The 26,338-nt window shown below is 40.2% G+C and overlaps 2 protein-coding genes across 5 annotated transcripts; one reads left to right on the plus strand and one right to left on the minus strand.

Annotated features, from left to right (window-relative positions):
- The first annotated feature begins 14,873 nt into the window (after positions 1-14,873).
- On the plus strand, positions 14,874-18,600 carry tdo2a (tryptophan 2,3-dioxygenase a). 3 transcript variants are annotated; one of them, XM_029662263.2, is made up of 12 exons: positions 14,874-14,980; positions 15,142-15,247; positions 15,436-15,531; positions 15,791-15,861; positions 16,147-16,332; positions 16,446-16,632; positions 16,742-16,849; positions 16,967-17,078; positions 17,196-17,253; positions 17,343-17,422; positions 17,581-17,671; positions 17,795-18,600. In XM_029662263.2, exons 1-12 carry the CDS (start codon positions 14,943-14,945, stop codon positions 17,946-17,948), a joined length of 1,287 nt encoding a protein of 428 aa, XP_029518123.1. In that variant the 5' UTR covers positions 14,874-14,942; the 3' UTR covers positions 17,949-18,600. The 3 variants fall into 3 exon arrangements, with proteins under 3 accessions (XP_029518123.1, XP_029518124.1, XP_029518125.1); XM_029662264.2 differs by having other exon boundaries at positions 15,436-15,526; positions 16,205-16,332; XM_029662265.2 differs by lacking the exon at positions 14,874-14,980 and having other exon boundaries at positions 15,157-15,247; positions 15,436-15,526.
- ctso (cathepsin O) lies at positions 18,428-25,526 on the minus strand. Of its 2 annotated transcripts, none has more exons than XM_029662267.2 (8): positions 25,209-25,526; positions 24,823-24,928; positions 24,510-24,589; positions 23,808-23,975; positions 23,485-23,606; positions 21,938-22,101; positions 21,584-21,676; positions 18,428-18,676 (listed from the first exon to the last, which is right to left on the minus strand). In XM_029662267.2, the coding sequence occupies exons 1-8, from the start codon at positions 25,419-25,421 to the stop codon at positions 18,642-18,644; spliced, it is 981 nt and encodes a 326-aa protein (XP_029518127.1). In that variant the 5' UTR covers positions 25,422-25,526; the 3' UTR covers positions 18,428-18,641. The 2 variants fall into 2 exon arrangements, with proteins under 2 accessions (XP_029518127.1, XP_029518126.1); XM_029662266.2 differs by having other exon boundaries at positions 24,510-24,634.
- Positions 25,527-26,338: the final 812 nt, after the last annotated feature.

A 26,338-nucleotide genomic window follows, 5' to 3' on the forward strand; every position in this document is an offset into this window, starting at 1 on the left:
GATACTAATTTGTTGAACATTAACATTTCTTCAAAATGTACAGGTGATGCAGTTCCCAGCCTAATTGTAAGGAATCACGTCATTCTGATCCATGCTATTTTAATAATTGGTTTTAAAGGAAATGAAGGACCACATTTCATACAACACATATGAACCCTTAATGTCTATACAATCCTCTGTTGCTCTCTAGTGGTACAGTGTCTACAGCAGAGTAGTATTTACTTTACTAGGCAAGTAAGTTAAGAACAAATTCTTATTTTCAACAATAGCCTAGGAACAGTGGGTTAACTGCCTTGTTCAAGAGCAGAACGACAGATTTTTACCTTGTCAGCTCAGTTACAAGGCCAATGCACTAACCACTAGGCTACCTGCCACCCCAGATAAGCATTTGTGGATAATATATTATGCCTGCATTCCAGGATTTTGATCAGGGGTCAGTACTTTACCTACTACTATACCTTTATTTATTTATTTTACTAGGCAAGTCAGTTAAGAACAAATTCTTATTTTCAATGACTGTTCAGGGGCAGAACGGCAGATTTGTACCTTGTCAGCTCAGGGATTTGAACTTGCAACCTTTCGGTTACTAGTCCAACACTCTAACCACTAGGCTACCCTGCCACCCCATTATACAATACGCAACCAGTCACTATACAGAGTTTATATTAAACAAAATATCTTTCATAGTTTGTTTTGTATTGCAGAGAAGACTGCAGGACTCCATGACATGATTTCTTAGCAGAAGCATCAAACATCACCGTAGCATCAGATGACTGCATCCATTGGCTATTAGTACCCAGAGACAGCATCAAACATCACCGTAGCATCAGATGACTGCATCCATTGGCTATTAGTACCCAGAGACAGCATCAAACATCACCGTAGCATCAGATGACTGCATCCCTCTCTCTCCAGATGAAATCTCGCGTCTTGTGACGGCCGGCCGCCCAACAACCTGCCCGCTTGACCCTATTCCCTCCTCTCTTCTCCAGACCATTTCCGGAGACCTTCTCCCTTACCTCACCTCGCTCATCAACTCATCCCTGACCGCTGGCTACGTCCCTTCTGTCTTCAAGAGAGCGAGAGTTGCACCCCTTCTGAAAAAACCTACACTCGATCCCTCCGATGTCAACAACTACAGACCAGTATCCCTTCTTTCTTTTCTCTCCAAAACTCTTGAACGTGCCGTCCTTGGCCAGCTCTCCCGCTATCTCTCTCAGAATGACCTTCTTGATCCAAATCAGTCAGGTTTCAAGACTAGTCATTCAACTGAGACTGCTCTTCTCTGTATCACGGAGGCCCTCCGCACTGCTAAAGCTAACTCTCTCTCCTCTGCTCTCATCCTTCTAGACCTATCGGCTGCCTTCGATACTGTGAACCATCAGATCCTCCTCTCCACCCTCTCCGAGTTGGGCATCTCCGGCGCGGCCCACGCTTGGATTGCGTCCTACCTGACAGGTCGCTCCTACCAGGTGGCGTGGCGAGAATCTGTCTCCTCACCACGCGCTCTCACCACTGGCGTCCCCAGGGCTCTGTTCTAGGCCCTCTCCTATTCTCGCTATACACCAAGTCACTTGGCTCTGTCATAACCTCACATGGTCTCTCCTATCATTGCTATGCAGACGACACACAATTAATCTTCTCCTTTCCCCATTCTGATGACCAGGTGGCGAATCGCATCTCTGCATGTCTGGCAGACATATCAGTGTGGATGACGGATCACCACCTCAAGCTGAACCTCGGCAAGACGGAGCTGCTCTTCCTCCCGGGAAGGACTGCCCGTTCCATGATCTCGCCATCACGGTTGACAACTCCATTGTGTCCTCCTCCCAGAGCGCTAAGAACCTTGGCGTGATCCTGGACAACACCCTGTCGTTCTCAACTAACATCAAGGCGGTGGCCCGTTCTTGTAGGTTCATGCTGTACAACATCCGCAGAGTACGACCCTGCCTCACACAGGAAGCAGCGCAGGTCCTAATCCAGGCACTTGTCATCTCCCGTCTGGATTACTGCAACTCGCTGTTGGCTGGGCTCCCTGCCTGTGCCATTAAACCCCTACAACTCATCCAGAACGCCGCAGCCCGTCTGGTGTTCAACCTTCCCAAGTTCTCTCACGTCACCCCGCTCCTCCGCTCTCTCCACTGGCTTCCAGTTGAAGCTCGCATCCGCTACAAGACCATGGTGCTTGCCTACGGAGCTGTGAGGGGAACGGCACCTCAGTACCTCCAGGCTCTGATCAGGCCCTACACCCAAACAAGGGCACTGCGTTCATCCACCTCTGGCCTGCTCGCCTCCCTACCACTGAGGAAGTACAGTTCCCGCGCAGCCCAGTCAAAACTGTTCGCTGCTCTGGCCCCCCAATGGTGGAACAAACTCCCTCACGACGCCAGGACAGCGGAGTCAATCACCACCTTCCGGAGACACCTGAAACCCCACCTCTTTCAGGAATACCTAGGATAGGATAAAGTAATCCTTCTCACCGCCCCCCTTAAAAGATTTAGATGTACTATTGTAAAGTGGCTGTTCCACTGGATGTCTTAAGGTGAACGCACCAATTTGTAAGTCGCTCTGGATAAGAGCGTCTGCTAAATTACTTAAATGTAATGTAAATATCCATTGGCTATTAGTACCCAGAGACAGCATCAAACATCACCGTAGCATCAGATGACTGCATCCATTGGCTATTAGTACCCAGAGACAGCATCAAACATCACCGTAGCATCAGATGACTGCATCCATTGGCTATTAGTACCCAGAGACAGCATCAAACATCACCGTAGCATCAGATGACTGCATCCATTGGCTATTAATACCCAGAGACAGCATCAAACATCACCGTAGCATCAGATGACTGCATCCATTGGCTATTAGTACCCAGAGACAGCATCAAACATCACCGTAGCATCAGATGACTGCATCCATTGGCTATTAGTACCCAGAGACAGCATCAAACAACCACAGCAACGGGCATGATCACCATGTTTTAGCAACATTTACCTATGCTTCAAACAGAATAGCTAAGGTGTCCCAGTACAAGTGTAAGCAAAATGATCAATGGCATAGCTCAACATAACCACTATCACTGTGTGACCACAACAGGCACATTCAAAGCAAACCAGCAGATCACAACACACTGCTGTGTGGCCTACTTCAAAGAACAGCATAAAAGCCATGGCGCAACTTACCAAGTATATCAAAGACCAAAAGCATTATGCAATAAGCACATCAGACGCATGTGAAAGACATCCATGTTCTAAAATTCAATTGATGTGACTCGTATTCATTTCATATGACACAAAGGAATCAAAGTCCCAGTGCCTGAAATACCAGTGCAATCATACATGGCATGGGTGTACACACACTTTTTTAACTTGAATGAGGGAAATTGGTTTACTGGTATGTATTGCCTTGGACAATGCATGAACATTCCAGTGGCATGGCGCAGTTTCGCAGGGCCTCCTCAGTTTTAGAGCAAGGCCTCACTCACCCCTCAAAAATTATTGAGAAAAATGTGCAGTTTTATAACTATTCTCTTGTTATTTCACACATTTTGCCATGAGGCTGAGATTTTTTTGGGCTGAGCTCAGGGATTCTTCAAAGACGGGACAAGCTCAAATATATGTCTTCATGTTAACAATTTTTAAATATATGTTTTGATAACCCAAAATATTAGCTATCACATCATATAAAGGAGCAACCATTTTTTTAAATGTTTTCATAAAATTACACCAGAATTTTGGTACAATTATTGTCCAACAAATGTTAAATGGCCTTGATTGTTTATATCTAACATTAGAATATTCAAATATGTAATACAAATCATCAAACTTATTTTTGTTTTGTTTTATAGCACTATTAAATGCTTCAGGGCTAATTCCGTTAGCATTTTGGCATGTTTTTCTAGATTTACAACATAAAACAACATTTATAAAGCAAACATTATCCCTTAGGTCTAGCACAGCAAATATTTCAATTGTTTAAGCATATGTTGCAGAACAGTGATTATTCTTTCAGAATATTGACCAAAAAACATTTCTTAAGGGGGTTAGCCATCAGTATACACAGTGTATACCACTTGAATGAAGAAAAATGCAATTTTTCATAAACTCCATGAAATATCAACTCTCAGATTTTTGTCTAACGTCAATTCTGTCAGAGTGCTGAAAAATCTGATAGAATTATCATATTTTTATTGAGGATATTCATTTAAAAAAAGAAGTCTGTTTTAATTATCGGTTGTCAAGTCCGTTTTTCCTCAGTTGCTTTATGACTCTAAAACCTAATTAAATGTAACATATATGAACAAAATTTTTATTTTTTATTTTCATCTATCAGGCAGATGGCGTTGACAGTTTATTGTTGGGACCATGATGATTCCAAAATTGCTTTTTTAAATATATCAAAAGTAGATAACTTTGCAGACCACGGCTGCTGTCCAAACACTTAAAAGAGACACCCTACTGTGTTGCCTCAGCCCTCAAATTAAGTGGACACTTCTGATGACGTGTCGTGACGTCTGACGATGAGTATACACTTGCAGGGCAAGGTGCGAGGGAGGAAGGAATGATTTTTAAATGGACCACCCTTGGCCGGAAATTCATCACTCGTTCATCCCATGATGATTGATTTTTCAACCACCGGTGGCTTGTGGGTGCTTTATATGTGCTACAGTCAATTATGAGTGCATGTCTACTTATATTAAATATATAATTATTAATATAGGTCTACTGTATGCTAGCTAGCAAATTAATTAGCTAACTAACGTTAGCCTGCCTAGCTGGAACTTCTGAAGAAGGAAAATGTTTTATTTCTACAATTTCCAAAAGAAAACCAAACAAAAACATATTTACTTTTTACGAGACGTGTTTGTGCCATCATGTGTACTAACTTATTTGCATTCGTTTTTACTTACACTTATATGTTGACTTCTTCATTGATGTTGTTTTTATGTTTTCACTGACTTTTCTTTGAATTATGGAGAGTTTCAGGCCCTGGAGTGAATTTAATTGGACACTCGCAAAGCTGACTAAAAACAAGGGCTGAGGGGCTTACGTTGCAAACTCCCCTTGCTTGGCTAATCATTTGGACCACCCTCCAAGATGATGACGGGGATTCCCCCAAGGGCATAAGGCGAGGGTAAGTTGACGAGGGTATCTCTTTTTAGTGTTTGGACCGCAACACACGAGTGGTGTTGTTGCACTGCATGAGGACATGAATAAGGGGTCCTTATGGTATAGCTGACCCTGCTCATTCCTGATCCATTTAGGATTTTAGACAAATATGACGGAGTTGACCAAATCTCCAGACACATTTCGGAATAAAAGTTTTAAGATAAATATGATTTAATGTCACAGAGGGCTTTTGCAAGAAACTACATGTGACCCGATTCAGGAAACTAGGTGTATGTTGCAAGTCACGATGTCACAGGAGAGCCTTTTGAACGTAAAAAAATATTTTTTTTATCAAAATGCGTTTTTTGGCAGAAATGCCTTCTCGAACATGTGAACATTCATGTGCCTTAATATCAAATGTGTATGTTATCTGTAAATACGAATACAATTGTTAAATTAAGAGCCTAGTTGGTTTAGCCACAGAGAAAGAGAGCAACCTTCTCGTCAGCCATGATTAGCTGAGATAATGCGTGGGCTGGACATGCTGAGGGATGAGTTTGGATTGGTCTGCGGTGTTGCATCTTGTGTCTATAAAATGAGCTCTTCGTAATCCGTAGATAATCCTTTCTTCTGCAGTTTTTTCGAAAGATATAATGATAGCCATGGAGAATTGCAAATATGTTATGAGGAACTGCAAATATGTTGTTACTGCTCTCAATAACATTGCTGCCCTGAATTGCGAAAAATTTGTGTGGGCTACTTTCTGGAGGATGATCGTACCATGCTGACTCTCTCTGAAAATGAAAATGAATCAAACAATGAGGAAATCCCTGATTTAGGGAAAAACATTTTAATTGAAGAAGACATTGTAGAGTCTTCTGATGACAGATGGAAATGAAACAGCGACAATAAACAGTGTTGTTGTCATGGAAGAAGTTGACAGAGTTTTGAAATCAGTGGAATGTCTGATAGAAGCAACAAGACACAGGACGTCTTATTTAATTAAAGGGGTTGCAGTCTGCCGTGAAGCTTTCATCCATGTATATGGGTAAGAATGTAACATTGAACCTACTATATTTAGTTAACTTCAGATAGCTATGACAATCGGTTTGTATTGCTAGGGAAAGCTTGCTGTTAGCTAGCCAGCTGGAGTTCGAAGGCTGGTTTGCTAACGTCACTCTGTGGATTGGGATTTTAGTTCATTTATTAGATGATATGTAGGCTACGTGTGCCTTTAAAAAATAATGTAAGTAGTTTTGTCTTTGAGCTGTTCCTGTCTATTGATGTTCTGTATTATGTCATTCTGTATTATGTTTCATGTTTTGTGTGGAACCCAGGAAGAGTAGCTGCTGCTTTTGCAACAGCCTATGCAGATCCTAATAAAATACCAAATACCAATACTCTGGACTTCAGGATGCTGCCACAGATCAAGCAGTACCAGCACTTCAGTTGAATGTCATTTCCATTGCATTCTATGAGGTTATTCTTCTTATTGAAACTTGGGAGGTGAATTGATGTTGTGCAAGGATGTAATGTCTTCTAAAAAAAATCTTCAAGTTTGACAGCTTCGATGCTCTGGAGCCTGGTGTTGTTGTTGCCAAGGAGCATTCGGACTCAGTCGGGACCAGGTTTCAGCTGCTGCGCAACGCTGACATCCTTCCTCCCATAGATGGTCTGCCTGTACAAGCACCACCTGGATTGGACACAGCTAGACAAACGTATGTTTTTGAGATGATCAGGGAGTTTTGCGACGAAGAGGCTATGGATATTACAGGCCCTACACCATAGTCAAGGGAAGGACAGAAACTCACTCTCAGGGGTACATGCTCAGTCCCCTCCTGTACTCCCCGTTCACTCATGACGGCACGGCCATGCACGACTCCAACACCATCATTTGCCAATGACACAACAGTGGTAGGCCTGATCACCGACAACGAAGACACAGCCTATAGGGAGGAGGTCAGAGACCTGAACGTGTGGTGTCAGGAAGAGAACCTCTACCTCAACGTGATCAAGACAAAGGAGAGGATTGTGGACAACAGGAAAAAGAGGACTGAGCATGCCCCCATTCTCATCAACTGGGCTGTAGTGGAGCAGGTTGAGAGCTTCAAGTTCCTTGGTGTCAAAATCACCAACAAACTAACATGGTCCAAGCACACCAAGACAGTTGTGAACAGGGCACGACAAAACCTATTCCCCCTCAGGAGACTGAAAAGATTTGGCATGGGTCCTCAGATACTCAAAAGGTTCTACAGCTGCACCATCGAGAACATCCTGACTGGTTGCGTCACTGCCTGGTATGGAAACTGCTCAGACTCCAACCGCAAGGCACTACAGAGGGTAGTGCGTACGGCTCAGTACATCACCGGGGCAAAGCTTCCTGTCATCCAGGACCTCTGTACCAGGCGGTGTCAGAGGAAGGCCCTAAAAATTGTCTCCAGCCACTTTAGCCATAGACTGTTCTCTCTGCTACCGCACGGCAAGCTGTACCAGAGCGCCAAGTCTTGGTCCAAGAGGATTCTAAATAGCTTCTACCCCCAAGCCATAAGACTCCTGAACATCTAATAAAATGGCTACCCAGACTATTGGCTTTGCCCCCCACACACACTTTTACACCACTGCTTCTCTCTGTTGTCATCATCTATGCATAGTCACTTTAATAACTCTACCTACATCTACATATTACTTCAATTACCTCGACTAACCAGTGCCCCCGCACATTTACTGCTGCTCGTTGATTACTTATTACTTTTATTTCTTATTCTTATTTTTGTTATTATTTAAATTTTTAACTTCATTGTTAGTTAGGGGCTCTTAAGTAAGCATTTCACTGTAAGGTCTACTACACCTGTTGTATTCGGCGCTTGTGACTAATAACATTTGATTTGATTTGAATATAGATTCCCTTGTTCATGCGTGGTTCGGATGGACCAGTCATCAGCACTAAATCAAATCAAATCAAATTGTATTTGTCACATACACATGGTTAGCAGATGTTAATGTGAGTGTAGCGAAATGCTTGTGCTTCTAGTTCCGACAATGCAGTAATCCAACAAGTAATCTAGCTAACAATTCCAAAACTACTACCTTATAGACACAAGTGTAAGGGGATAAAGAATATGTACATATGAATGAGTGATGGTACAGAGCGGCATAGGCAAGATGCAGTAGATGGTATCGAGTACAGTATATACATATGAGATGAGTATGTAAACAAAGTGGCATAGTTTAAAGTGGCTAGTGATACATGTATTACATAAAGATGCAGTAGATGATATAGAGTACAGTATATACGTATACATATGAGATAAATAATGTAGGGTATGTAAACATATTAAGTAGCATTGTTTAAAGTGGCTAGTGATATATTTTACATCAATCCCATCAATTCCCATTATTAAAGTGGCTGGAGTTGAGTCAGTGTGTTGGCAGCAGCCACTCAATGTTAGTGGTGGCTGTTTAACAGTCTGATGGCACTATGGTGTTAAATGCCGAGCTGTAGTCGATGAACAGCATTCTCACATAGGTATTCCTCTTGTCCAGATGGGTTAGGGCAGTGTGCAGTGTGGTTGAGATTGCATCGTCTGTGGACCTATTTGGGCGGTAAGCAAATTGGAGTGGGTCTAGGGTGTCAGGTAGGGTGGAGGTGATATGGTCCTTGACTAGTCTCTCAAAGCACTTCATGATGCCGGAAGTGAGTGCTACGGGGCAGTAGTCGTTTAGCTCAGTTACCTTAGCTTTCTTGGGAACAGGAACAATGGTGGCCCTCTTGAAGCATGTGGGAACAACAGACTGGGATAGGGATTGATTGAATATGTCCGTAAACACACCAGCTAGCTGGTCTGCGCATGCTCTGAGGGCGCGGCTGGTGATGCCGTCTGGGCCTGCAGCGTTGCGAGGGTTGACACGTTTAAATGTTTTCCTCATGTTGGCTGCAGTGAAGGAGAGTCCGCATGTTTTAGTTGCGGGCCGTGTCAGTGGCACTGTGTTGTCCTCAAAGCGGGCAAAAAAGTTATTTAGTCTGCCTGGGAGCAAAACATCCTGGTCCGTGACAGGGCTGGTTTTCTTTTTGTAATCCGTGATTGACTGTAGACCCTGCCACATACCTCTTGTGTCTGAGCCGTTGAATTGAGATTCTACTTTGTCTCTATAATGACGCTTAGCTTGTTTGATTGCCTTGCGGAGGGAATAGTTACACTGTTTGTATTCGGTCATGTTTCCGGTCACCTTGCCCTGATTAAAAGCAGTGGTTCGCGCTTTCAGTTTCACCCGAATGCTGCCATCAATCCACGGTTTCTGGTTTGGGAATGTTTTAATCGTTGCTATGGGAATGACATCCTCAACGCACGTTCTAATGAACTCGCTCACCGAATCAGCGTATTCGTCAATGTTGTTGTCTGACGCAATACGAAACATATCCCAGTCCACGTGATGGAAGCAGTCTTGGAGTGTGGAATCAGATTGGTCGGACCAGCGTTGAACAGACCTCAGCGCGGGAGCTTCTTGTTTTAGTTTCTGTCTGTAGGCAGGGATCAACAAAATGGAGCCGTTGTCAGCTTTTCCCGAAAGGAGGGCGGGGCAGGGCCTTATATGCGTTGCGGAAGTTAGAATAGCAATGATCCAAGGTTTTTCCAGCCCTGGTTGCGCAATCGATATGCTGATAAAATTTAGGGAGTCTTGTTTCCAGATTAGCCTTGTTAAAATCCCCAGCTACAATGAATGCAGCCTCAGGATGTATGGATTCCAGTTTGCAAAGAGTCAAATAAAGTTCGTTCAGAGCCATCGATGTGTCTGCTTGGGGGGGAATATATACGGCTGTGATTATAATCGAAGAGAATTCCCTTGGTAGATAATGCGGTCGACATTTGATTGTGAGGAATTCTAAATCAGGTGAACAGAAGGACTATCTGCAGTGCCTCTTTTCAAATGATTATCAAATGACTTTCGTTGCTGCTACTATTATTTTTTTATCCTGCTCCTCAGCCACTTTACCCTTGATTGTATGCATACAACCACCTCATCTATCACTATCGTTGTTGATATTGTTCATGTACATAGTGTATATTTAATTTATATTGACAATATCTATTTCTGATATTGCTGTTATGCAAGTAACCATTGGCTGTACCGTTTACACCTTCTGTAGAGACCCATCCACTTAGCAAGACTTATCAAAATAGTGATATATCAAATGAATATTGATATGTATGGTCGTAACATGATTTTGTGACATACCACACAGACTCGCTAAACACAAATTCTTAGTTTGTTAATTATGTCTGAGTGTTGGAGTGTGCCCCTGGCTATAGGTCAATAAAAAAATCGGGCCATCTGGTTTAAGGAATTTTAAATGATTTATACTTTTACTTTTGATATTTAAGTACATTTACTTTTGATACTTTAGTATGGAATTTTATACTTTAGACTTTTACTCAAGTTGCATTTTACTGGGTACTTAATTTTACTTCAGTCATTTTCAATTAAGGTATCTTTACATCTGGACACTTTCTGTTTACCTGGATTTTTTCCTTATGGTAGACTACAACCACTTTTAGTCTTAATTTTCACTACACTACTCACTGTTTAGCATGACTTAATATGTGAATCCTTAAAGAGATGGGTGGGGCTGGCTTAAGAGGGTGTGAACAATGCTGAATGGGTGTAGACCAAGGAGAATTCTCGAGTGGGTACCAAAACATTCCAAGGCCCTCTACTCAAAAGTGAGTTCACAATTGTATCAACTTTCAAATCAGAATTACTTTCCCATTGTTCCTCAAAAATGCAGTGTATGATATACCATTTTTGTAGCTCTGTCTCTACTTTTTACCTATGTAAAAAACACAATTTCAAATTTTGCTACATAGACCGAATCCAGCTGGTGAGATTTCTTCATTCAAGTGGTATACACAGCAGCAATTGAGTTTTTCCTCAGTAGCCTTATGACTCTAAAACCTAATTACAGTTGAAGTCAGAAGTGTACATACAGTACACTTAGGTTGGAGTCATTGAAACTCGTTTTTCAACCACTCCACAAATAACTTGTTAACAAACTATAGTTTTGGTAAGTCGGTTAGGACATCTACTTGTGCATGACAGTACTTTTTCCAACAATTGTTTACAGACCGATTATTTAACTTGTTATTCACTGTATCACAATTCCAGTGGGTCAGAGGTTTACATACACTACGTTAACTGTGCCTTTAAACACTTTTTTGGCCAGCATTGTCATGAACTAATCAATTAAGTATCTGGGAGAAAGCAAACCAACAACTGGCCTTCATGACTGTCTGGCCTTTGAAAAGGCTTGGCGATCAATCAAGAGTGTCTGGGTCACTGTTTCAAGCATCTAGCATGTCCTCCATATGGCTCATCTCTGTGCTGGGTGTATACCAGCTAAGACAAGAACAAAAGCTGTGGCTGCTTTAGTGTGTACTCTAGCTCTCTGCAGCATGCAGCATCAGTGCAGGTTGGCACTGTGTCCCCAACCAGAAATAGTTGCTTGTTATCATGTCTCTAATCTTCTGAGGAGAGGCACAAAAGGCTTTTGGGACTTGTCTCAAAGGCGTTCTACAAAGAGACTTGGTGAAAAACAGGAGCAATATTGATCAATAGCTAACGATCTCTGGGAGATTTAAAGTGACTTGAGGCGTGCTGGAACTGGGATTTATTTATCCATTATTTTACCAGGTAAATTGACTGAGATCACATTCTCATTTGCAGCAACGACCTGGAGAATAGTTACAGGGGAGAGGAGGGGGATTAATGAGCCAATTGTAAACTGGGGATTATTAGGTGACCGTGATGGTTTGAGAGCCAGATTGGGAATTTAGCCAGGACACCAGGGTTAACACCCCTACGATAAGTGCTATGGGATCTTTAATGACCTCAAAGAGTCAGAACACCAATTTAACGTCCCATCCGAAAAACAGCACACTACACAGGGCATTGGGATATTTTTTTAGACCAGAGGAAAGAATGCCTCCTACTAGCCCTCGAACACCACTTCCAGCAGCATCTGGTCTCCCATCCAGGAACTGACCAGGACCAATGCTGCTTAGCTTCAGAAGCAAGCCAGCAGTGGTACGCAGGGTGGTATGCTGCTGGGATAACTGTTCTATGAAGAGTTATGTATGATTGTCACCAAGTTCTGTTGGGATGTGACAGAGATGGATTTGTAAATGAATTACCTTATTTTATATAGATGTTAATTATGTAGTATGATTACCTAATATTGTATCATGATCCATATTTGTTAGGAAGAGTGGAAAGAGGCCATGGTCACCTTAAAGACAAGGCTGTACTTTCATACTTTGTTTACTGCTAGAGGCTATAGCGAGTAGAAAGCAGATGGAAGAATATAATAAGTAGCCTTCCTGGCTGATACCAAACTCAAAGACTTCCTGACTTCAGTGTCTGGTGAGGAGGTTTTGATGTTGTTGGCACAATGTCCCCTTAACATGGGACTCAGCTCGTTTTACACCAGGGGGTCTGGACGGGCAAAGCAAATAGTAAGGCAGCACATACAGGTCTTTACAATAAGAGTCTGTTTTTCCTATCATTCCCTATCATTATTTATTTGTATGTCACATAGGCAGGTAGAGTGGAATTATAGTCTATGTACCCATGGCTACACTTGCAACTGGTATACTGACTTCGATTTGTGAGTTGTGTAACATAATATTTGTAACATAATTACAATAATAACATATTTGTAACATAATATTTGCTAAACTTCCTCTCACTAATGAATTGGTTTATTACTCAGTTTTCTGATTTTTATTTGCAAAATCTTTGAAATCGTGCATTTTGCAAACAGAAAAGTAAGTAAGTACACCTGTACCTAGACTGTAATTCCACTTTTTCTATGTAACTACTATGTACATACTAATAGGTAATTACGGACACGTTTTGTAGTGTGACTGATGTGGTTTATCCATCTCTCATCTATAAAAAAAAAACAGCCGTGCTGAATGTTTAGGGACCAGCAATAGCCTCTGTGCTTCAAAATACAATATGGACTGCCAAGAAGAGTAGATCAAAGGCATAGTTATGTCAAGGTTGTGTCAACGAGGTTCTCAGAAAACAAAATACATATAAATGACAAAATTACAGCAAGTCAGCATTTCTTTGACAAAGATTACACATTAACTGAACTACAAATATTGAAAGACTGATTCCCTGGTAGCCTATGACCGCAATTACAGGTTACAGGATCTTAATTTGATCACTCTTTTGTTGCTGAGAAATGCAGATGAGCTTTGTCATTTACATAATTTCACTGTAAAACCACACTAACACATGGTTATATTAACAGTATTGCACTTTTGATGTAGCCTAGGATAATAGCCTAACCACCGATCAAGCAAAATTATGTACTAAACGTTCAGATCCTGTTGCTGCAGGATTATTTTTGCTGTGACAATATAGCTAAAATTCAAATCCTAGATCTGTATGCTCAAATACGTTTAATTTTGTTTTATCAGGTCAATAGCGGGGAAGGGACAAGAGATAAACAACATTACATAACAACATTGGATGGCATTACAAATGATTTTTTTATAGCATGTCTAAGCTGGAAGTAGAAGCCTAAGTGTTGTTGTCCATTAGTTTACACCAATTAGGGGAGGGGTGGTAGGGTTAGGGCAAAATAATAAAGGAAAATATATTCTTTAAAAAAATCTATATTTTATATATTTACAATAAAATATATGGAGGATTGGAAATTATACAGACAATTACATTGATGGAAGCCACAATCTGTCTGCAATATTAAAGCAGATCTATCAGGTCAATATCGAGATAAACAACATTACATAACAACATTGGATGGCATTACAAATTCCGTTTTTTTTTTTTATCCAACTCATGTTTGCACCAGAAAGAACATTTGAGAAATTATATAATTCACTTGTTGACAACTTGATAATTCAATAGAGTGAGGGTACTACAACTCAGGGTCAGTTTGGATATACTTGAGCTGTAATAAATAAGATGTAGTTTGCAAGAGACAATATTGACTGTACAGGCATAAAAACATAAATAAATGCAATAAATACAATGTACAATATACAAAAAAACTATTGAGAAATACTGCAGAAAGACATTTCACAGGTGAAAAATATCTCAAATTGATATGATATGGCTACTGAAATTAGACCAATAGATAATTCTATAAGATACACTTCGGAATAATAACAAGGCCTCTGATGACCCTCGTGCTTTTTTAAACTTAAACTCAAATGAATAAGCTAAGAAAAATACACATTTTCAAGTAACACGATGCTAAGATAAAACAGTGTGATGGTTGAATAACAGCTCATATTATGAACTGCACATTACACATCTGATGATAGAAGTATGTTTTGGTTGATTGCAAACATAGATTGCTAAGATGTTTTGACCTTTTTACATCCAGTGAGTTTACCTAAGAGAAGGTAAACAAGAACGGTTGGGACTAAAAATAACAAGATAACACATGTAAAATATAGCGTGTCTGTAAAAATGTAGATAGGTTCAGAACTCTTGTGAAACAGCATAGTTGAAAATATATGGTAAATAGAAGTCTAAACTGGATGTTCTTCAGTGATAGATGGGAGGGGTTGCAGTTAGCTGAAGGTTGAGGCTATTGTAAAATATATTATGCCCCCCCCCCCCCCACACACACACACACACTTTGGATGGCGCAAAAGGAGGTGGGCCGGATGTTGAAATATGCCAATAACATGACGTGGTGTAGAGCCCTTAAATACCTGGGTTTTCACAGAGATAGTTTTATTAAACCAACAGAAGAGGATCAAATCTTTACTTTAATTTTGAATCATTTGGAAAACAATGAGTGGTGGATGTCCATACTTTGAGAAGAAGCACTTGTATGCAATCTTTGCATTTCAAATTCTGTTTTAGTCAAATGTTTGTGACATTTCAAAGACATCATATAATTGAGCTGAATGCTAAATAAATGATCTTTATCATTATTATGATTTGTATGACAGCTAATCAATGCCAATACATGTGTATTTTCATTCCCCAGGTTATTCAAGAGCAAGCTGCATCTGAATGAGGAGGAGGCAGATGACTCTCAAAAAGGAATTAACAAGGCCAGCAAAGGTGGCATCATCTATGGTGACTACCTTCAGGTAAAGCGTTCTCTATCTTCATCTAACTTCATCTTCTACAAGGTTTTTAACACAGTATCATTGTCTTCTGCAGATGGAATATTTGCTCCATCCCTTATAGGTTAATTAACATAAGGGGTGGAATGGAAGTACAATTTTAATTTGTGTTAGCAGTAGTACTACATGATATTTGTTTTGTTCCATTATAGCTTGACAAGGTTGTGACGGCCCAAGTTCTTCAGAGTGAACTGAAAGGGAACAAGATCCACGATGAACATCTTTTCATTGTCACCCATCAAGGTGAAGTATGTTTGTGGTCAAATATCATCAAGATTTGAGAATCAATAGAGGAATTGTAATCATAGTGTGCATGCATGCCCTTTGGTTCCATTTGAAATCCAGTCAATTCAATACATTAATCTAACCATTTCATTGTGGTTGCACCTAATCCTGGAAGACTTGAATAGCAATTCACCACCAACTTTCCATCAACAAATGATCAATTTAATTTAATTGCAAAGGTGGGACATTATGATTAATTTAATTTTTATTATTTTATTTCAGCATATGAACTCTGGTTCAAGCAGATTCTTTGGGAACTGGATTCAGTGCGAGAGATTTTCATTAGTGGACATGTAAGTACCTCAGAAAGAAAGAGTACCCTGACAAACATTTCAATCCGAGCAGTGTGTTTGTTTTTCTTTCTAAATTAAAGGTATATTCTAGAAATTAAAGTTGCTATTGTGTACATCAAATTGTGGCTTGAATTTAACATATAGTTCATAACTTATGAAAATACAATTACGAGTCAATGCTTTACCTCATTAAACCACAAAATATAAATAAGGTCAATGACCTAAACCTTTTTTCATGGGTGTTAAGCGGTGTGCTTCTTTCTGTCCAATACGGTCCAATTGCAGCACCCCTAGAAGCCAAAAAATTATAGAGATCATCTTTAAAATGGTCATGCTTCACCAGGTTCGTGATGAACGCAACATGCTAAAGGTCAACACCCGCATACATAGGATCGTTATGATCTTCAGGCTGCTGGTCGACCAGTTCTCCGTGCTTGAGACAATGACCGCCTTGGACTTCTATGACTTCAGGTAAGCCCCATAGTTAACCCTTGGAGAACCTTTAGCTCATACAAATCTTTGTAAACCTCATAAAATGATACCCTCTTTACAATTGTAACACTCTTTACTCGTGTGTGTTGTAGAGAGTATCTGTCCCCTGCCTCCGGGTTCCAAAGTCTCCAATTCCGTCTGTTGGAGAATAAGATTGGGGTCCCTGACAACCTGAGGGTCCCCTACAACAGGCGTCACTACAGGGACAACTTCAAAGGACATGAGAGTGAGATGCTGCTCAGTTCTGAGAAGGAGCCTTGTCTGCTGAAATTGGTAGAGGTGTGTGAGAAGCATTAAAGAAAAATTACTAAAAAATATGAAAAGAGATACTGTTTGAATACTTTATATCATAGCAGTATTGAGAAATACTGTTTGTTGTTCTATTCAGAAATGGCTGGAAAGGACCCCAGGTCTTGAAGGCGATGGGTTCAACTTTTGGAAGAAACTGGAAGCCAACATCTTTGAAGGATTGTGTCTTGAGAAAAAGAAAATCGCGGTATGGGCTGTTTTAAAATAATCCAGTACCAAAATCTTGCCACAACATTACTTATAAGGTTACATAAATATAAAATAATATGACCAAAAGCTATGATCTTATTTGTCCTTTTGGCAGAAAATGCCAGAATCTGAGGAGAAGGAGGAGATGATGGAAGAGCTGACGAAGCAAAAAGAGCTCTTCACTTCTCTGTTTGACATCAAAAGACATGAGCATCTTTTGAGCAAAGGTGAGTACCTGCATCCAGGCTAAGCATCTAACACCAACTGCCTCAAAAATTCACTACCCATAATTAGTTTAAAACTACAGATCCCAGGTCTAAGAAACCATCCTGTTGTTTGGCCAGGTGAGAGACGGATCTCCTACAAGGCTCTCCAAGGAGCTCTGATGATTTACTTCTACAGGTAAGGGTTCCTTACAGTTTAGGCAGGCTTATGTTTGGTCACCATTTGAGATGTCATTTTTACATTGTGGATTGTTCTGTTATTTTTAGGGAGGAGCCCAGGTTCCAGGTTCCCTTCCAACTCCTGTCCAACCTGATGGACATTGATACCCTCATGACAAAATGGAGATGTAAGTTACATCCAAAGACATATTGTATGTAAAGAACAGTTACAGGTGTCCCTTACACCATTTGTATTTCCCACTAGATAACATGCTTTCAACTGTCTAGAGTATCATTGATCTGGAACAGTTGAAATAACAAGTGTAATATTCCTCCTGTGTCTCAGACAACCATGTGTGCATGGTGCACAGAATGATTGGTAGCAAAGCAGGCACTGGAGGCTCCTCTGGCTACCACTACCTGCGCTCTACTGTCAGGTATGTCATATATGATTAGCTATTGAAATAAACCGGATCCAAAGCAATCCAGAGTTACTGTCAAGCACATGCTCTTATACCCCTTCAAGGAGCTAAGTAGGTGTTCGTTCTTCTCTCTAACAGTGATCGCTACAAAGTCTTTGTGGATCTCTTCAACCTGGCCACATTTTTGATACCTCGGCACTGGGTGCCCAAGCTGGACCCCAATGAGCACACATTCCTGTTCACTGCAGAGTACTGTGACAGCTCCTACTGCAGTAGTGAGGATTCAGACTAGAAACTGTTATTAACTGAGTGTTCAGTTCAGATGGAGGAAAGGTGACAACGAAAGGGAACCTCTTTAAACTATGAAGACACACGTGACCCAGTGAGCATTATATAATATATATAAAATACATTTTATTTATAATGGGACAAGTAACTTAGTATATAATCTTAACCAAATAAGCTGACTGCATGTATATATTGTTAATATAATTATTTAGTGTTTATAAAGTATATTGTTTATATAATATTGTGCTGTATTTAAAGTAAGAAAGAATTTGATCTATGTACATGGCCTAATGAATGATAATCATGCACCGACCCATGCACTTTGGGTTATTCTGAATGTGTACCCTAAAGAAGCCTATTGTTAATCTTTTTTAGAGTAATATGTTTTTGTACAGTACTTCGATATTGGCGGATTGGGTGTTTTTATGTGATGTCAGAGAAATGACCTGTAGACTTTATTCACCATATAAATGATCACAGGACTGCAAAGAAATATATTTTATTGTATCAGAAGAATATAAATTGTATCTGTCTCAATAAAAATATTGTACTGAAAAGGTTGCCAGAAAATGACTTTGACCTCCATGGGAATTGTCTTGAAAATAATTCCTTCAAGAGTTGATCGAGAATTTGGCAGTACTGAACACACTAATGAATCCCTTTAGAAAAAACATCAACGTCACCATGGCTCACACAGTCACAGGAAGACAGCAGTCACAGAGTCTGCAATACCTACAGAAAGGACAGGAATGGGGAGATTTGACATAGAGATATAACTGTAAAATGATTGACAAGGCATTTCCACAGCAAATATGCACAAATCATTGATAGTCACTCACTGCTTATGAAAACGAACTCCTCCAATAAAGAAAGACTGATTAAGATGAGCCCATCAGAATGTATACAGTGTGAAGGAGAATGTGGCTCAATCCCTGCCGGTCACGCATGAGGTAACGTGTTAAAACATCACCTTGTGACCTGTCATCAAGGCAAGGGTGGCTGCTTTGAATAATCTAAAATATATTTTGTTTTGTTTAAAACTCTTTTTGGTTACCACATGATTGATATGTGTTATTTCATAGTTTTGATGTCTTCACTATTATTCTACAAATGTAAAATAAAGAACGAAAAACCCTTGAATGACTAGATGCGTCCAAACTTTAGCCTTGAGGTGTGTTGGGTCATTGTCCTGTTGAAAAACAAATGATAGTCCAACTAGCGCAAACAAGACAGGATGGCGTATTGCTGCAAAATGCTGTGGTAGCCATGCTGGTTAAGTGTGCCTTGAATTCTAAATAAATCACAGACAGTGTCACCAGCAAAGCATCCCCAAACCTCCCCTCCATGCTTCACTGTGGGAACCACACATGCAGAGTTCATCCGTTCACCTACTCTGAGTCTCACAAAGACAACGGTTGGAACCAAAAATCTCACATTTGGAATCAGACGAAAGGACAAATTTCCACCAGTCTAATGTCCATTGCTCATATTTCTTGGCCCAAGCAAGTGTCTTCTTATTATTGGTGTCCTTTAGTAGTGGTTTCTTTGCAGCAATTCGACCATGAAGGCCTGAGTCAGGCAGTCTCCTCTGAACAGTTGATGTTGAGATGTGTCTGTTACTTCAAAGTCTGTGAAGCATTTATTTGGGCTGCAATTTGTGAGACTGGTAACTCTAATGAACTCTGGGTCTTCCATTCCTGTGGCAGTCCTCATGAGTGCCAGTTTTATTATAGCGCTTGAAAGTTTGTGCGACTGCACTTGAAGAAAACTTTAAAAGTTCTTGAAATTGTCCAGATTGACTGACCTACATGTCTTAAAGCAATGATGGACTGTCATTTCTCTTTGCTTATTTGAGCTGTTCTTGCCATAATATGGACTTGATCTTCTCTATACCACCACTACCTTGTACAACTGATTGGCTCAAATGCATGAAACTCAGCTTCATTAAATAGTACCCACAAAACACCAGTCTCAACGTCAGCAGTGAAGAGGCGACTCCGGGATGTTCCTCTGTCCCATGTCCGTGTTCTTTTGCCCATCTTAATCTTTTCTTTTTATTGGCCAGTCTGAGATGTGGCTTTTTCCTTTGCAACACTGCCTAGATGGCCAGCATCCCAGAGTCGCCTCTTCACTGTTGACGTTGAGACTGGTGTTTTGTGGGTACTATTTAATGAAGCTGCCAGTTGAGGACTTGTGAGGCGTCTGTTTCTCAAACTAAACACTCTAATGTACTTGTCCTCTTGCTCAGTTGTCCACCGGGGCCTGCCACTCTTTTCTATTCTGGTTAGAGCCAGTTTGCTCTGTTCTGTGAAAGGAGTAGTACACAGCGTTGTAAAAGATCTTCCGTTTCTTGGCAATTTCTCACATGGAATAGCCTTCATTTCTCAGAACAAGAATAGCCTGACAAATTTCAGAAGAAAGTTCTTTGATTCTGGCCATTTTAAGCCTGTAATCGAACCCGCAAATGCTGATGCTCAAAAATGCTCAACTACTCTAAAGGCCAGTTTTATTGCTTCATTAATAAGCACAACAGTTTATGTTAGCTGTGCTAACATAATTGCAAATGGGGTTTCTAATTATCAATTAGCCTAAAACAATAAACTTGGATTAACTAACACAATATGCCATTGGAACACAGGAGTGATGGTTGCTGATAATTGGCCTCTGTATGCCTATGTAGACATTCCATAAAAAAATAAATCTGCCGTTTCCAGCAACAATAGTCATTTACAACAATAACAATGTCTACACCTTATTTCGGATCAATTTGATGTTATTTTAAATGGGACAAAAATGTGCTTTTCTTTCAAAAACAAGGACATTTCTAAATGACCCCAAACTTTTGAAAGGTAGTGTACATACATATCTATATAACAATTCACACTATGAGATTGGAATAATACTGTGAAATTATGATAATGCCCTTTTAGTGTAAGAGCTGTTTGAAAAAAGACAGACTGATATTTCAGCCTGTTTTGGTGGGATGGAGTTTGCCCTGCCTGGTGACATAACTGGGCATTAAATGAGTTAGACCAATAAGAAAGAGAGTTCCAAACCGCTCCGCCAACAACAGCTCATTTTCAGTGTCCCCGTCCCCACTAAGACCACAAGGCCAATTTGTTCTTAACTGACTTGCCTAGATAAATAAAGGTAAAAAAAAAAAAAAGACAAAATAATTTGAGAAATTGGTGAAAAGTCTTTTCATGCCACTTCAATACCAAAGATCATTTTTCGTAGCAGTTTAGGAGAATTAACGTAGCCGGTTAGGAGACTGAAGTTAAGGTTAGGAAAAGGGTTAGCTTAAATGCTCCCCTAACCTGCTACAAAAATCATTTTTTAATCGAAGTGGTGTGAAACGAGTGTATCCCTGAGAAATTGCTCATTGCTAAGCAGCTATTTTTTTAATTATTTTTGACAATTTTAATTGAAAACAATCACAGTAAGGTAGTTAATCGTTCACCAGAAACTATTTGATTCTGAAATAAAAACAGCTGCATTGGACCTTTAAATGAAAAGTGCTCACAATATAAAACATTGAATTGACATTATGCTTAGGCAACAGGTATCACTAAACAAATTCCGGGACAATGTTGCATCAAGCAGTGTAAATACTGTAAGTGTAAACAAGTTCAAACTCACCACAAACATTGCCTCCCATTTTAATGTAAACATAACCTTCGTTACCCCATGACGTTCCCCATGAGTTTTGTACTATCCAGTATGGCACGTCACCTGAAACAGAGGGACAATGTTTAGAATGTTCAGTCACACACTATGAACACTACTGTAGACAGAGTATTCCATGCATATGAAATTGGCATCATGTCAAATTGTAGTAATAAATGTAAAAATCATGACAGAATTCACATCAACTACAAACTTTCTGAGTGTGTGTCTTGTTTGTGTGCATCTTGTGTGTATTTTTCTTTGTTTATTTATTTGTGTGTGTGTGGGCGCCCAGATGAATGTATATTTAGTGAGTGAATGGAATACCTGTGGTGTCATAACCAGTGACCAGCACAGCATGGTTGGCATGGTGGCAGGAGCAGTGGTGCTGCATGATGCCACCCAGATAGTCCTGCCAACTGATGGCATCCACAGTCACAGCCAAGGGTCCCCACTCCACCAACCTGCCCATCATAGCCTCTTCAAGCCCACTAGAGAAGACATCACAGGCACCCCACCGGGCAAAGATATCAGATCAACATCCACTTTTGGTTGATGTTTAATTGAATTAATTGTCCAAATGTAATTTCAAAACCATTTGTTGATTTGCGGTAGACATCTGGGTTAAAAAGAGACCAGTCGGGATTCAATCTGATGGTGGATTTGGACAATGCACCATGTAAAGGTAATTTCCTATTGAGCAGACCTGCAGTGTTTACTGTGAATGTGGTCTCTGCAAACAGAGCAATATTGCCTTTGAAATGTGCATTGTGGACTAAGCGCGATCGGATTGAATCCCAGCCAAAATGAGACAAAACCTGTGAATGTTGAAACATTAAACCACTTAGCCTCGTTAATGCGTCATTACTATGCCCATACAGTAGGTTGATACAACATTATATAATAATATATGATGTAAATCAGGGATCAAAACACTATCTGAGCTTGGACCCTTTTTCTGACCACATAACCAGACTACTACAAACACCTTTAACCAGGGCTCAGAGTTCTTCCTGGTCGGGAAAGTATGAGGGAGAAAGGAGCAACGCTAAGCTAGAAAACCATTATTAAGATAGCTGTAAAAACTAAAGAGTAACAAAAAAAGCTAGTCCGAACCCAGGATAAAGAGGTTCACCAAGTTTAAAAGATGCATGGAACAAACAGCACAGTGAAATACTTGTGTAAATAAGAACGTCCCTATTCAGTGACCATAAACATCACATTGTTTTGAGTCAGCAGTGATTTTTACCCACAATGCACCGTAGCCACAGGATTAACTTAGTACATGTCTGAATAAACAACAGGATATGAGCGTCGGGGACACGGCAGCGGGAACCTCGGTGTTAATGACCCGTCTCTGTCTACAGCATATTAGTCTGGTAAACAGTGATACTGCATCTGAATCGCAACCACCTTTGAACCTTTGGTGCAGTGCTTAATGAAAACATTGCACTCACTACATTTTTTACATTTGAGTTATTTATGGGGACACTCTCATCCAGAGCGAGTTACAGGAGCAATTAGGGTTAAGTGCCTTGCTCAAGGGCACAGACAGATTTTTCACCTAGTCGGCTCGGGGATTAGAACCAGCGACCTTTCGGTTACTGACCCAACGCTCTTAATCGCTAGGCTAACTGCCTCCCTGAACTTGGGAAAATACTGTAAAAGAGTCCCTGTTGTATCGTGAAACATTTCCCGAAAGAACATTGGAGTATTTGTGCTTAATTTGTGCAGACGGTATTGTTTATATGCAACTATACGCCTGTGCTATATGCCAAGTCACAGTCATATATGACTTCATAAAAAATTAAAATAAATGCGTTAAATATTACCCATTAGAACTCAACATAAAAAAGGTGTTGACACTCTTATACCTGAAATCATGGGCAGCAAAGTCCTTCACCAAAACACCATCATGTGACTGAGAAAATAAATGGCAAATTCCAGTCTCGGCCTTATATGGGTATTCTGACTGTTTCACCAACTTAACCCTAGTCTGAAAGAAAAGGACAGGGAGACGCAAATTCAATGCATGTGTATGCTACATGTAAAAATCATTTCATGTTGAACATCTTGTTGATTAAAAGGTATAAAGTAGTAGTCTAACAGTGGAAATCACCATCACTTCTAAATAATCAATGACAAACATTTGATATTACACGAGATGCTTAAAAGGCCTCAGAAAACATATCTGGACCTGTTTCAGCCAGCTCAAGGCCCTGGTAATGGAGCCTCCATTGCAGCCCTGGTTCTTGTAGGAACAGTCAATGACTTGTTGCACACTGAGCTGTTTCAATGGCTGGCCTGATTTGGCATAGACCGACTCTATGGCGCCCACAACACTGAACGCCCAGCAACCTCCACACTGCAATGAGAGACACTTGACATTCAAGCATCGGCATTTAACATTACAACGAGACATTAACATGAACATCTAAATATCCAAATAAATTGTTAATATATTTTATAACAAATAGAGATAATGTCAGCAATATGTGATTTGATGTGGGATGTGTGGAATTTATGCAGTATAAAGATTTCTTATTATGAAAACAATGTCCATGTGTCAAATGATGGATAGTAAGACTATAAAATGGTTCTCCACTGCCATCTACTGACTGTAGTGGAAACGTTGAACAAAAATGCAAAGTTACTGTGATAAGTCTCTCGTACCAGACGTTCGCAATAGCCTGGGGACAAGGTTACGGTGACACAACATAACACCTACATACATGATTGTCAAGAGGTTTTTTCTTCATAGAAGTTAATACAAAGTGAATGTTTTTTACTTCTATGAGGAGAAAACCTCTAGACAGAGTTCAAAGTCAACTTCAACAAGGAAGTGTGTCACCTTGAAAAGACAAGTATGTTGATATCTTAAGGAAAAGGAAGTTCTTACTGCTTGTTGATTCTGTACTGATCCGACTGCAGACTGGTCCCTCCAGTCAAACGTGGCAGGCAGTCCCTCTGTCTTCAGTCCTGAGTAGGGAGGGACTGTTTCAGCTGTGGCAGTCAAATACAGGTCTGTAGAGAAAGTCCAATTACATACATACAAGTAGGCTATAGCGATCTTCTTCCAGTTAATGTGGTGTTTGGTTAGCCTCCATGTTTATTTTGGTTTAAATATAAAATGTATAATAAATTCTAACCCAGTCAATCAGTTTTGTTCACTGGGAAACAAATACATTCGTTTTTGTTTTGCATATTATTACCTCTGAATTCATTTATTGATAAATCCGAGAACTGGTTAATGCCATATTTTGCGGAGTCTTTGTCTGTTGACAATGAGTTCAGGTATGCATGCCTTTTGATGGAATTCTGCAACAGACCACAATGTCACTGTACATGTCACAGTAGGCTAACTCTCATGGCATATCCAGAAGGTATAACAATAGTCTTACCCCCCACTTAATTTATTTGTTAATTGACGAACATATTTCAAAACTTTGATAAACCTACAGTATATCCATCCCTCTTCCTACGCAAATCAGTCTCTCTTCTGACACAGTGCCCGCACACAACTGCAACTCCCCAGCTGCAAATACAGTTTAATTCAACTAATATAAATACGAAAAAGCCATAACACCGACAGGCCTACCTTAAAATAAGATCTGCGCCGATGATAACAATCGCTGTGGAGTTTATAATTCCGATGAAATTGTTTCCTAAACGACTCAAAATCAACATCAGTGTCTGCAGAGCAGTTGGACTTCCTGATAGTTTGCCAAACGCCACTACAACGAGCACCATCGGAAAAAGCAAGTACGCCTAAGTTTAGGAGGAACATGAGAAACAATGTAACACCCGTCATTTGAAGTGTAGGACAAACGACATTGTAGCCTAAAATATATTCGTTTTAGCTCAATTTCCTCTTCGCCGTCTCCGTTTTTCTTCTTCTCTGGGTTCAATTCAGGAGACTAGACCTACACATTTACACATGCAATACCGCCACCTATTGAGTTCATAGCTATAATGGATTTAGTGGACAATTGGGCCATAATAAATGATGTAACGTAAATATGTAATCCCCAAAAGTATAATGACCAAATGTATGTATTCCACCTGGATTGATATGGACATTATGAGATGAAGGTAGCCTATGGTTTTCTGGCAAGGGTCTTATCCACTTGAGGGCGCTTTAGTACCATTAATGCAAGCACTATTACCAGAAGTCTACTTAGGTAGCCTATATCTAGCATCTCGGATGCGCAGTATGTTTTGCACCAGTTCAATTAAATGTTAGTCCAAACTGTTCCATGAATAAAATATGTTATTTCCCACTGTAGCCCAGTCTACATCTTCTCCATCTTATTGTTAATTTATGGCCGTCCCATCTTTTCCATTTTTAAAATAGGAAATTGCATTAATGTCAAAAGGTTTTCTGCATGGCTTGCCTTCATAATTGCTGCAATTTGTTTGCTCTCCACTTTTACCATCCAGAGGAGTCTGTAAACCCAGATAACAAATAGACTAATATTCTTTGGCCAAGTGAACACATGTGTCGTCCTCCATAAGCCAGGACTCAGCAAAAACCTGTATTAAAATGTTAACCTCCTCTCTGATAGGCTAGTGGTAAAGTAGAGCACTTGATACCGTGACACCCATAGGCAATTTATCCCGAGTTGCAAAATAGTGAAGTACTGTATGCCCCCATGAGGGGCGCAACTTTGGTTTTAGAAGTGGGGGGGATATAATTATTATGATTATATGTATTTTTTAATTTAGTCA

Source organism: Oncorhynchus nerka, linkage group LG6 (genome assembly GCF_034236695.1).
Source record: "Oncorhynchus nerka isolate Pitt River linkage group LG6, Oner_Uvic_2.0, whole genome shotgun sequence".
In the NCBI taxonomy this organism is placed as follows: Eukaryota; Metazoa; Chordata; class Actinopteri; order Salmoniformes; family Salmonidae; genus Oncorhynchus; species Oncorhynchus nerka.